At 45.5% G+C, this 11,417-nt stretch overlaps 2 protein-coding genes across 3 annotated transcripts in view; both read right to left on the bottom strand.

The window, feature by feature from the left end:
• The window catches only part of IFI35 (interferon induced protein 35), a 10,464-nt gene extending 7,767 nt beyond the window's left edge, over positions 1 to 2,697 (bottom strand). The window contains exon 1 of the mRNA XM_015570566.1: positions 2,475 to 2,697. Coding sequence (XP_015426052.1) covers positions 2,475 to 2,495 — 21 coding nt within the window. The 5' untranslated portion in view covers positions 2,496 to 2,697. The remainder of the gene's footprint in view (positions 1 to 2,474) is intronic.
• Positions 2,698 to 4,453: 1,756 nt separating this feature from the next.
• Positions 4,454 to 7,769, bottom strand: RPL27 (ribosomal protein L27). 2 transcript variants are annotated; one of them, XM_006773901.2, is made up of 5 exons: positions 7,659 to 7,768; positions 7,336 to 7,418; positions 6,056 to 6,225; positions 4,641 to 4,751; positions 4,454 to 4,536 (listed from the first exon to the last, which is right to left on the bottom strand). In XM_006773901.2, the coding sequence occupies exons 2-5, from the start codon at positions 7,414 to 7,416 to the stop codon at positions 4,488 to 4,490; spliced, it is 411 nt and encodes a 136-aa protein (XP_006773964.1). In that variant the 5' UTR covers positions 7,417 to 7,418; positions 7,659 to 7,768; the 3' UTR covers positions 4,454 to 4,487. The 2 variants fall into 2 exon arrangements, with proteins under 2 accessions (XP_006773964.1, XP_015426053.1); XM_015570567.1 differs by lacking the exons at positions 4,454 to 4,536; positions 4,641 to 4,751 and having other exon boundaries at positions 5,806 to 6,225; positions 7,659 to 7,769.
• Positions 7,770 to 11,417: the final 3,648 nt, after the last annotated feature.

The following is an 11,417-nucleotide window of genomic DNA, read 5'->3' as shown; positions in this document are numbered from 1 at the left end:
GGGGTCACCCCCAGGGGGCCCCAGACTGCGAGAGGGCACAGGCCAGGCTGAGGGACCCCCTCTCCCTGAGTGCACAAATTTTTGTGCACCGGGCCTCTAGTAGTTAAATAAATATAAAATATTACACAGCAATGAAAAGACATCAATGAAGAACAATTAACAACACAGGAAAATGCTCAGACTAAGGCAAAAAAGCAAAATATAAAACTGTATAGAAGACAGGATCCCTACTCTGTTGATTTTAAAAGTTTTAATTCATAAGGATATTTATTAATGCATAAAAAGCCTCTGGAAAGATAGACATCAACATGTCAGTAATAAAGGGTTGTCTCTCAATAACGAATCAAAACTGGGACCCTTCAGTTGGCAGGCCAACGCTCTATCCACTGAGCCAAACCAGCTGGGCCCTTCTTTCCCTTTTAATATATAAAAGCCTTTAAGGAGTTGTAGCCCGGCTGGCGTGCTCAGTGGTTGTGCTTCGACCTATGAACCAGGAGGTCACGGTTCAATTCCCGGTCAGGGCACATGCCTGGGTTTCAGGTTCATTCCACAGTTAGGGAGCATGCATGAGGCAGCCAATCAATGATTCTCTCTCATCATTGATTGATGTTACTATCTTTCCCTCTCTGAAATCAATAATTACATTTATATATAATTAAAATAAATTTATATATAATTAAAATAAAGGAGTTTTAGTAGAGTGGTAGGCCTGAGGTGGGGTGAATTGAGATGACCCCGGGGAACTGGGGTTCTGAAAAGGTTGGTGATTAATATTAACAATATTGAACATGTATTGAGTGCTTAGTATGTGCCAAGCAGTGTGTTAAGTTTTTACTATATTAATTTATGGGTTATCTAGCTTGATTCTTGCAGGTTAATATTCTTATGAGGAAATGTTGCTATTCTTCTCATCTCATAGATAAGGAAATGGCTTAGATGACAATTTTAGAATTCCCAGGGCCACACAATTACAGGAACCAGGATTTGGAACCAGGCAGGTTGGCTTTAGACTTCAGGGGTGGGGAACATCCGGCCCGCCAAGACATTAGGGGTGAGTTAATTAAATGTTTGACCAAATATAACAGGCTAATTTATTTTTATTTTAAAAATTAATTTCAAAGAGGAAAGGGGAGGGAGAGATAGATATGTCAATGATGAGAGAGAATCATTGTTCAGCTGCCTCCTGCATCCCCCAACTGGGGATCGATTGAGCCTGCAATCTGGGCATGTGCCCCGACTGGAAATTGAACCATGACCTCCTAGTTCATATGAAGCTCAACCATTGAGCACACTGGCGGCCAGGCTAATTTTTAAGTTGATAATTTTGTATGGCCCGAAAATGATGTTATCTATCCAAATGGCCCTTGGCAGAAAAAAGGTTCCCACTCCTGCTACAGAGCCTATGGTCTTTCTTGTTACATTTAAGGGGCAAATGAAAGTTTCTAAGTGAGAGATCAGCATATTTGTAGTGGGGTAGTAATGCGGAAGGAAAGACTGAATAAACTGGAGAGGGGATGAGATTCATTCATTCAGCAGCTGTTGAATGAGTGTCTACTACATGCTAGGAGCAGTGCTGGGCACTGGGGTCAATGGTGAACTGGCTGGACCGGAGCCAAACCTCGCAGAGCTTGGCCTGGCCTGAGCCGGGGTGTTCACAGATCAGGAAACGGTAGACACAACAGACAGGAGGGAGCTTAGTTCAAGAGGAGGCACACTTCTTCCTCTGACCCAGAGAGGGCCCAAGGTTGAAAAAGTGTAAGGAGGGGAGAATTTGTTGGTGAAGATATCAGGAAATAAGAACGTGGGCATTTCTTGATTTAAAAAATATTTTTTTTCTGATCTCTTAAAAAAAATTGCATTTATTTTTTTCCGAGAGAGAGAGAGAGAGAGAGAGAGAGAGAGAGAGAGAGAAACACAGATTTGTTGTTTCACTTATTTAAGCATTTGCGGGCTGATTCTTGTAATTTATGTGCCCTCCTTGGGGCCCAGTCCTCACAGGGCTCCGTCTGGCCTGAGTGGAGGCCAGGAAATGGTGGACCACAAGAGGCAGCAGGGAGCTCAGTTCTCAGAGGAGGTACATTTCTTCAAACTCACAATCTTGGTGTGTCAGGACGATGCTCGAACCAACGGAGCTACCCAGCCAGAGCCTTAAATGTTTAGAATTGTCATGAGAGCCATTCTTAAAATTTTAGATCACGGAACCTTTTGAGTATCTAATGAAGCTATAGATTCTCTCCAGAAAAATGCATTCACACAAGGAATCCATCAGCTCCTGAGGTACAGATTATATAGCTTTGTCTTTGAGCCAATGGGTTAGGGAACCAAGTCCACAGAGGAGAGGCAATCCCAGCCTCACTACTCAGTTTAGACCTTCAGCATGTCTAAGAGATTGACAGGGAGAGGCTAGGACACCGGCCAGGCCAAGAGGAATGCTCCCGTTTCTCTCCACGCCCAACACCCTCCTCCTCACTTACGGGATCTGGAGTCACTGACATGGGTCTGGGGTCTGGTTGGCAAGAGCCGAGGCTTCAGAGCTGGAAACAGAGCGGCAGAGTCCACCCAACAGAACTCTTGTTCCACCTTCTGAGACTTATCTCCCCTCAGAGCCTGAAATGCGCTTCAGAGCTCTGCCTGCAGGCTCTCTGCTTCCACTTTCATTTCTGGGAAGTCCCTGCCCATTTCGTGCTCACATGGCCAGCTGCTTTTCCCCACCCCTGGGAGGAGACTTCCCGGTCTCTAAGTCAACTTCATTCAGTTACGTGGCCTTAGGGCAGCAGTTCTCAACCTGTGGGTCGTGACCCCTTTGGGGGTCGAACAACCCTTTCACAGGGGTCGCCTAAGACCATCGGAAAACACATATATAATTACATATTGTTTTTGTGATTAATCACTATGCTTTAATTATGTTCTATTTGTAACAATGAAATCGGGGGTCACCACAACATGAGTATTAAAGGGTCGTGGCATTAGGAAGGTTGAGAACCACTGTCTTAGGGGAAACTACCTTACTAAACGCAAACTAAACTCTGGCCCAATCAACCATTCCGAACCTTTCCATCCCAGAAGCCCATTCGTAGAAATCTTGTCTGCTTGGTTAATAGATATTTCCCTAGAGCCCAGAATAATGCCTGGCACACGCAGACATTGATAAAACAACTGAATGACAAATGCAAGCAGGACAAAGCCACTCCAAGTTCACAAAGTTGTTACAATAGCATTTATTGAGCGCTGCTGTGTCCAATACTGGTTCTGTTTTGCATGAATTAAACTCAATCTTCAAAACAACCTCTTAGTTCTTTCCAGATTTTACAGATGAGATCCTACACTTCTGAAGGACATAAACTTGCCCACTGTCACATTATAGGAAGTGAAGCATGTATCCAAACTTGGACAGTATTTGAACTTGGGCTTTGAGGCATGAGAACTTGAATTTTTAATCAAAGCAGGGTTTAAACTCATTTCCACTTGGGACTCGAGTACAAGCTAACAGGAGGGTTTCAATAGAGATGCCCAATACTTAAAGGTGAGAGGAGCCAAACTAAAGCACATGAAACACTGTATTTTCATCTAGTCCAGGGTCTTTACACCAGTAACTTATGAGCCCTTCTCACAGCGCCCCCTCCAGGTGGAAGTGTGCCTCAGGCTGGGCAAATAGTTTCACCGTGACTGAGAACCAGCTCAGCTGGAGAGCCTCTCATCCCTAAAACAGGGTCACAAGTATCCCAAGCCCTCGAGAATCACACCCTTTAAAAAAAAATTAAAATACTGATTTCAGAGGGAGAGGGAAACGATGAGAATCATGGATTGGCTGCCTCCGGTACATCCCCTACTGGGGATTGAGCCTGCAACCCTGACCACCTGATTCATAGATCGATGCTCAACCACTGAGCAACACCTGTTGGGTACACCCTTTTTTGGGCCAGTCTCTGCTAGCCCAGGCTGTTAGGGGACCTCTCCCTGGTCCCACTAGAAATGGCTGCTCTTGGCCTGGCCCCCTCCAGTGTGGTCCTCATTGGAGGAGCACCAGTATCACCAGACAACTTGCTAGAATTTATTACCAACTAAATCTGACCCATAGGGTGACTCTGGTTTGACAAACCACCAGTGCTAAGGTGTGAGAACCTCAGGTTAGTTCTCAATCTGAAAGTCAGTGCACATCACTCAGAGGGGCGTTTGGTTGTCCTCTGGTGGTGGGTGGGCAGGTTCTCTAAGGACGTAAAGAGCTGAAGTCAGGGATGCCAAAAAACTCTGCACCTAAAAATGTCAACAGTAGCCCTTTTGGGAAGCGGTTCATTAAAGGATCATCAAGCTGAGAACTAGCTGAAGTTTCCCAAAGGCAGATTTAACTTTTATATTTTTTCCACAGACCCTCATCCACCAGCCTTTTATCTTACGACCATTCTCCTTTCCCAGATGAATAAATAATACATGCAACAGACAGACACGGATATTGTTTTTGGATTTTTAATGACAGAAACAAAATATATCTAAAACCGCAGCTTCTGGAAGAACCATTTGTTCTTGCCGGTCTTGTATCTAGTGGGAAACAAGGACATCAATGAGAGGAGGGAGAGACAAATTTCTCTTTATGGGACTTAGCAATACCACACCCCAATATCCACCACCAAAACCTAACTTACCTCTCTTCAAACTTGACTTTGGCCTCCCGCCGGGCCTTGCGTTTTAGAGCAGGGTCTCTGAACACGTCCTTGTTGACAACAGTTTTGTCCAAGGGGATATCCACAGAGTACCTGGGGACAATGGTGGGGGGTTGGATTAGCCCGTATGCTGCCAGGGCCTCCGCAGTCACCCAAGTCCTCCTGGGACAGTCGGGTACCAGGTTCTGCCTCCACAGGAACAATTGTCAAAAGCTATCCCAGCAGTAACCAGTTTGCTCAGTGGATAGAGCGATGGCCTGCGGACTGAAAGGTCCTGGGTTGGATTCCGGTCAAGGGCATGTACGTTGGTTGCGGGCACATTCCCAGTGGGAGGTGTGCAGGAGGCGGCTGATCGATGTTTCTCTCTCATTGATGTTTCTAACTCTCTCTCTCTCCCCCTTCCTCTCTGTAAAAAGTCAATAAAAATATATATTAAAAAAAAAGTGTTTTTTTTTTTTTTAAAAAGCTATCCCAAAGTGCTGATAGGCTTGGGAAATCTCTAATGTTATGACTCATTTACATAAATTTAAGCCATTGGAAAACTTCACTGTCAATTTTCCCAACTACTTATTTTCTAGCTACGAACCATCACTGTATTAGAACTTTATTTGATTCCTAGTGGGTGGCTGGCTTTCTATTTAGAGCCATTGTATTTAGTTCTGTTCAAGTTCTGCCTACGCAAGGTGTCCCATTATGACAATGCAAGAGCTGGGCAGCTAGCTGCCTCAATCTCAGTTTTCCAGCACATGAGAAAGGGCCCTGCTCTCTTAGGTCAGCACATTAAGAGCAAACAGCAAGTCCCAGCAGCCACTTTAAGGCGCATGCTGCTGGGTTTGGCAATTCTTGTTCAGAGGTCTTTCAAATCTTGTATTTCTTTATCACCCTTGTACCAGGATAGCAGGTGCGCTGCACAATACTGTGAAAGGCCAGGAGATACAGGGCCTGGCAGTCAAATGAAATCAAGGGAGACTTGCTTTCCTTGGTTCATTTTTAAAAGCCTATAATAACTATCTGTGAGAACGGAACAGCGGAAGAGGTGGGCAGGCCAGATCCCATGCCTGTGTTTACTGTGGATGGAAACAAATCTTTACTCAACATTTAGAGTTTTCAGGTAAGAAAGACAAAGAGCAAGCCTGGAGATTTTCAATTAGGCTTGGCAAAGTTAGGGAAACCACCAAAGAAAATGACATGAACATGGTCCCAAGATGTATGAAAGGGACAAGATTGGAAACCACAGCCACTTTGTGACAAATTGAAAATGATGTCTCCCCCAGATGGCTGCAAGGTTGTCTTCAAACTTGACTTTGGCCTCCCGCCGGGCCTTGCGTTTTAGAGCAGGGTCTCTGAACACGTCCTTGTTGACAACAGTTTTGTACAAGGGGATATCCACAGAGTACCTTGTGGGCATCAGGTGATTGTAGTTATACACTTTCACAAAAGACTTGATCTTTGACCTCTTGGCAATTTTCTTCTTGCCCATGGCAGCTGTCACTTTTCGGGGGTAGCGGTCAATTCCAGCCACCAGGGCATGGCTGTAGGGGCGGTCCGAGGTGCCATCATCAATGTTCTAAATGAGCAAGATTTACATTTAGGATCAACTTAAAGCCTAGCTAGGCCCTGTGCTAGAGGCAGGCATGTACAGAAAGATCATCCCCACCCCCCGTCTCTGAGACCCACCATCTTACAGAGAAAAACCACATAAAGCAGACACACTAAGTGCTATGCCAGATGCCCAGAGCAGCGAGGGTTAGGGCGGCATTCATGCCCACCAGGAAGAATTGGGGCTCCTGGGAGCTAAGAGGTTTTAAAAGAATAGTTATCATCTATGAAGTCAGTCCTTGCGACCCGCCAAGCACTCTTTAGGAGCAGAGGCAGGCAGCCCAACTCGTCTCAAGAAGGTGGGGGGAGGGGAACCCGGAGTTCCAGTGTCCCCCAAACAGCTAAGAGCAGTGATATATGTGGTCAGACGTTAGGGACATTTCAAGAAGCTAAAAGATGAAGGCAGCAGGCAAACAGTGAAGGGCTGCAATACGCTAAATGACCATTTTGATAGAAACAATTCCTCCTCCTTTACAGAATCCCAGCTGCAGCACTTCCTGTCTGACCTCCGGTGAGTTAAGGAACATCTCTAAACCTTAACAGTAGGAAGAACCCTCTATGGCAGCGGTTCTCAACCTGGGGGTCGCGACCCCTTCACAGGGGTCGCCTAAGACCATCGGAAAACACATATATAATTACATATTGTTTTTGTGATGAATCACTATGCTTTAATTATGTTCAATTTGTAACAATGAAATCGGGGGTCACCACAACATGAGGAACTGTATTAATGGGTCGCGGCACTAGGAAGGTTGAGAACCACTGCCTAGGGTTACTGCAAAGATTGGGCACGAAAGCATCTGTAAGGCAGTGTACCAGGCACCAAGCAAGCGTTCAATAAGCGTTGGCCATTATTATTATTGAAAGCCTCTTTGGTAGAGAGCGCATTGTGTTAGGTGTCAACTTGTTTTTATTTTCCATTTTCCTCTTCCAAAAGCCCTCATGCATTCACCCCCACCCCTCCACGCAATGCTCAATGGCTCATGTCCCAAACTGGTTCTTGAATTCCAAGCTCGCGGTCCTCCGAAACCGGCCCAGTTCCGGGAAACACGGGCGCACAGGCTCGCAAGGATGGTACCTTCACGATGACGGCTTTGCGTCCGGAGTAGCGTCCGGCCAGGACCAGCACCACCTTCCCGGGTTTCATAAACTTGCCCATTTCTGCAGAGGAACAAGGGGCCCCTAAGAAATTCGCAAGCCCAGGCTGCGGGCTCTCGGAACTTCAGGCTGCGTTTACTGGCGTCCTGGCCCAGGCCGCCCACGGGCCCTGCTCACGAGACGGGATCCGCTACGAAGCCGCCAGAGACAGAGGAATGGAAAGTACTCGGAACCACCCCGCAACTCGCCCCCCAGGCCGCGGATGGCGGTGGATTGGAAGACCCTCCCCAGGGCTGCACTCACCGAACGTAGCCACTCGGGCCTAGAGCAGAAAGGAAAGAACCGCACTTCCGCTAACCTTTCACCCCGGAGGTGGTGATCTCACTTCCGGTACCGCCCCTTAAGCCTCGACCCGCCTCTTGCGAGGCCCTCAGACTCTGGTTGCTGGCGGAAGAAGCTTCTATGGGGAAAGCAGGGCCTGGCTGCTTCAAACTTTATTAGTAGATCCGGCAGAAGAAAAGAGCCAGGGAGTGCCGCCTATCGCCTACGGATGGAAGAGCAAGGAAGGCTTGTATGCTCCAGCCTTTTGTAGTTCCATTCTCTGACGCTAGGAGGGGACAGAATTTGAAATTTACTTTTTTGCCTTGGAATAGTCAGGGAGCAAAATAGAACTTTGTGTGTGTGTGTGTGTGTGTGTGTGTCCACTGTGTGACCTGCTGTTGGTCGTAAGGAGAGGGAGATGAGCATTAATCAAGCAAGGGTACTTGCCCCCGACATTTAGAGTGTCGTGATGTCATAGACATTACAAGCTAAACGGTGAAGGAGGTGAAAGACACTGATGGTGATAGCAGCTGTTTACCCTTTGCTAAATCGCGTTAACCTATTTACGGAAATTACCTCATTTGATCCTCATAACAACACTAAGAGATAGGTATTATCATCTCCATTCTACAGTTGAAGAAACTGTATCTTAGAGAAATTAAGTAATTTGCCCCAAGTCCACAGCTAGTAAGTAAGTGGTGGAGCTGGGACACAGACTCAAGCAGTCCTTCTGTTTACCCTGTCACTGACCCGAGCACCGACTCTGCTAGGCAGTTTAGGTAAGTCCACAGCCTTTTTAATGCTCACAACTCTGCATCTTGGCTATTTTCTTCCCATGTAGACATGAGGAAACTGAGATTCAGAGAGGATGGTACCTGAGATGGGATTCAAATTTAGGTTTGAACTCAGGTCTAGCTGGCTCTCAAATGGAATTATTTTCCATCACTCATTGGAAGTTTTTAAAAAGACTTCAGAGAAAAAGGGAGAGGGATCATCATCTGCTGCCTCCTGCATGCCCTCTACTGGGGATCGAGCCTGCAACCCTGGCATGTTCCCTGACCAGGTATCAGTGTGTGACCTCCTGGTTCATTGGTCGATGCTCAACCGCTGAGCCACACCTAGCCATGCTGGAAATGTTTTTAGATGTTTCTTTAGGTGTCTTCTAAGTTCAAAAGAAAGATAAATCATTTTACAGTTATTGCTCATCTGAACATTGAAAAATCTATAGGATTGGTCGTGGGCAAGATGTTGGACAAATCAGGGTTTCAATTTTTTATTGTTCTCCAGGGACTAATTTTTCCCTGCAGGCGTTAGGACCCCATTCCAATGGTTTATTCCCCTAATTATGTACTTAAATTTCTATATTCAACTAAAATATTTTCTACTTTAACTTGGAATATGACATTTTAGAGTTGGAAGGGACCTCAGAGATCATCTACTCTGGCCTCTAAAAGATGATAGTTCTACAGCAGCAAAGTTCACAGAGCAAGGTCTCCCCATTTCCAATCCAGTGATCTTCTCACTATAATACATTTCCTTATCCATTTTTACTTCCATGGTCTCCTCCCAACCTCATCTGCTTCTGCCTCTTTTGCTGTTGCTCCCTTGGAAAATAGAAACCAAACCCTAACATTTTATAATTGCCTGGACTCATCTCACAAACACTCTCCCAATCAAATTAGTAACTAAACCCTGTGAATTTTGCCTTATGTCATTTTTAAGTATTTTTTTTCTATCCTTTTCCACCTGCTCCCTAAATGACCCAGCCTCAGTTCTTTTCCTTCTCCAGTCCTTCTTCAAACTTCTGTGTGGCTCAGAATTGCTTGGGTTGCTTATTAAAGATGCATCTCCAACTCAAAATTCAGGTCTGGAGTGGAGCCCTATGATGTATAGATCCTGAGAAATTTCTCTAAACACAACTCTCAAGTCTACCACTTGTCTGCTTGAAATACTTTGTTGGCTCTTTGTACCTGTTGGAACTCTCACTCCTTCAGCATAAGTTCCTGACTCCTCCATATACTTCGTGTACCACTGGAGTTCCATCCAGCTCAACTACTCAAAAGTCCAACCTCTTCTGATCCCTGGGTCTTTACTCAGGCTGTTCCTCATGTCTTTATTCTTCTCAGTAGCCAAGCAAAATCCTACCCATCCTTCAAGGACACTCCCAGGAAGAATTAATCTCTTCCTTCTCTGTTCCTTGTTCCTTGAACAATCCAATCTAGACTTACCTTTATTATAGAACATATCTTAGTTGGTTTGGATCAGTGGTTCTCAAAGTGTGGTCCCCATACCAGTAGCAGCAACAAACCTGGGAACTTGTTAGAAATGCAAAGAGCATGCTTTATTTATTTTTAAATCCTCACCCGAGGGTATTTTTCCATTGATTTTTTTGGAGAGAGGGAAAGACAAATATAGATTTGAGAGAAACACATCAATTGGTCACCTCCTGCATGTGCCCCAACCAGGGCCTGGGCCAGGGAGGAGCCAGCAACTGAGGTACGTGCCCTTGACCAGAATGAAACCCAGGACCCTCAGTCCGCAGGCTGACGCTCTATCCACTGAGCCATACTGGCTAGGGCTGAGTTTTTTTGTTTAAACATCTTTCCTCAGCATTTAGGCTGGCCCAGGCAGTTGGTAGGCACTCAATAATGAATAAATACAGAGCACCTTAGAAATCTTTGCAACAGACCTTGCACTTTCATTGGCTACATACCCATGGCTCTTTTTCATTCTATACTTTAGACCAGGCTGTTCCTCCTCTCCTCCCTGGTCCTGACTGCCTCACCCAGAGCCAGAACTGTCCTCAGTTATAATGCAGATGGTATCAGTGACTAGATTATCTGACTGCTGGAAGGCTGATGGGATTATCTCTGTCTCTACACATCTGTGTTTCATGAACTCAGCAGAGCAATGGCTATCTGCCCATCTCCCTGCAGCCTAGTCCTCTAGCAGCTGAAATTTCTGGCAGGTATATGGAAAATACCTTCTCTTCCCTGAAGTGATGGTAGAGGGGGATGGAAAAAGGCAAGAGGAACAAAAGATCTAGACGCCACAAGATACGAGGTAACATGATAAGGGTACAGACTATAGGATATGGATTCAGGCAACTCCAGTTCAAATCCCAGCTCTTTCATCGTGTAAACCTAGACAATCTTCCTGCAGTTTAGTTTCCTCAGCTAAAAAATGGGAGTAATACTGTCCTACCTTACAAATAGTGAGAATTAAATCAGGACAACACAGCCTGGCCTGTGTGGCTCAGTGGTTGAGCATCTATCTACCCATGAACCAAGAGGTCACTGGATCGATTCCCAGTCAGGGCACATGCCTGGGTTGCAGACTAGATTCTCAGTAGGGAACATGCAGGGGGCAACCGATTAATGATTCTTTCTCATCATTGATGTTTCTCTCTAAAATTTAAAAAATTAGGATGAACACAAACAAAAATGCTTCCCATGATGCTAGTACAAATTAGTTTTTGAGGATTAGAAAAAGATAATACTGGCATGATACAGGGCTATGCCATATGACTACAGCAGTTATTACCCACCTGAAATAATATCCAGACAAATAGGTTTAAAAGTGCCAATTCAAAAGTGGCAGGTGTGGTGACACCTGCTGTGAGGGTGGGACTGCTGGCCTGGGTGAGATGGGATGATAAAGCCAAGGGCACTTTTTAGCGAATTTACTTACAGAGACGAAAACTACCACCAAAGCTGTGCTGATCCAGGCAGAGGTTAGAGA

This window comes from Myotis davidii, unplaced genomic scaffold (genome assembly GCF_000327345.1).
Source record: "Myotis davidii unplaced genomic scaffold, ASM32734v1 scaffold1527, whole genome shotgun sequence".
Classification (NCBI taxonomy): Eukaryota; Metazoa; Chordata; class Mammalia; order Chiroptera; family Vespertilionidae; genus Myotis; species Myotis davidii.
The sequence above is the reverse complement of the archived record's forward strand: the minus strand, read 5'-3'. Positions and strand labels throughout refer to the sequence as shown.

What these genes read in the sequence shown, in the direction of transcription:
- RPL27 (XM_015570567.1), bottom strand. Translation starts at nt 7,416, where the DNA reads ATGGGCAAGTTTATGAAACCCGGGAAGGTGGTGCTGGTCCTGGCCGGA. An exon ending in GCAAAGCCGTCATCGTGAAG is followed by an intron (nt 6,226 to 7,335) that starts GTACCATCCTTG and finishes TTGCTCATTTAG; the next exon opens with AACATTGATGATGGCACCTC.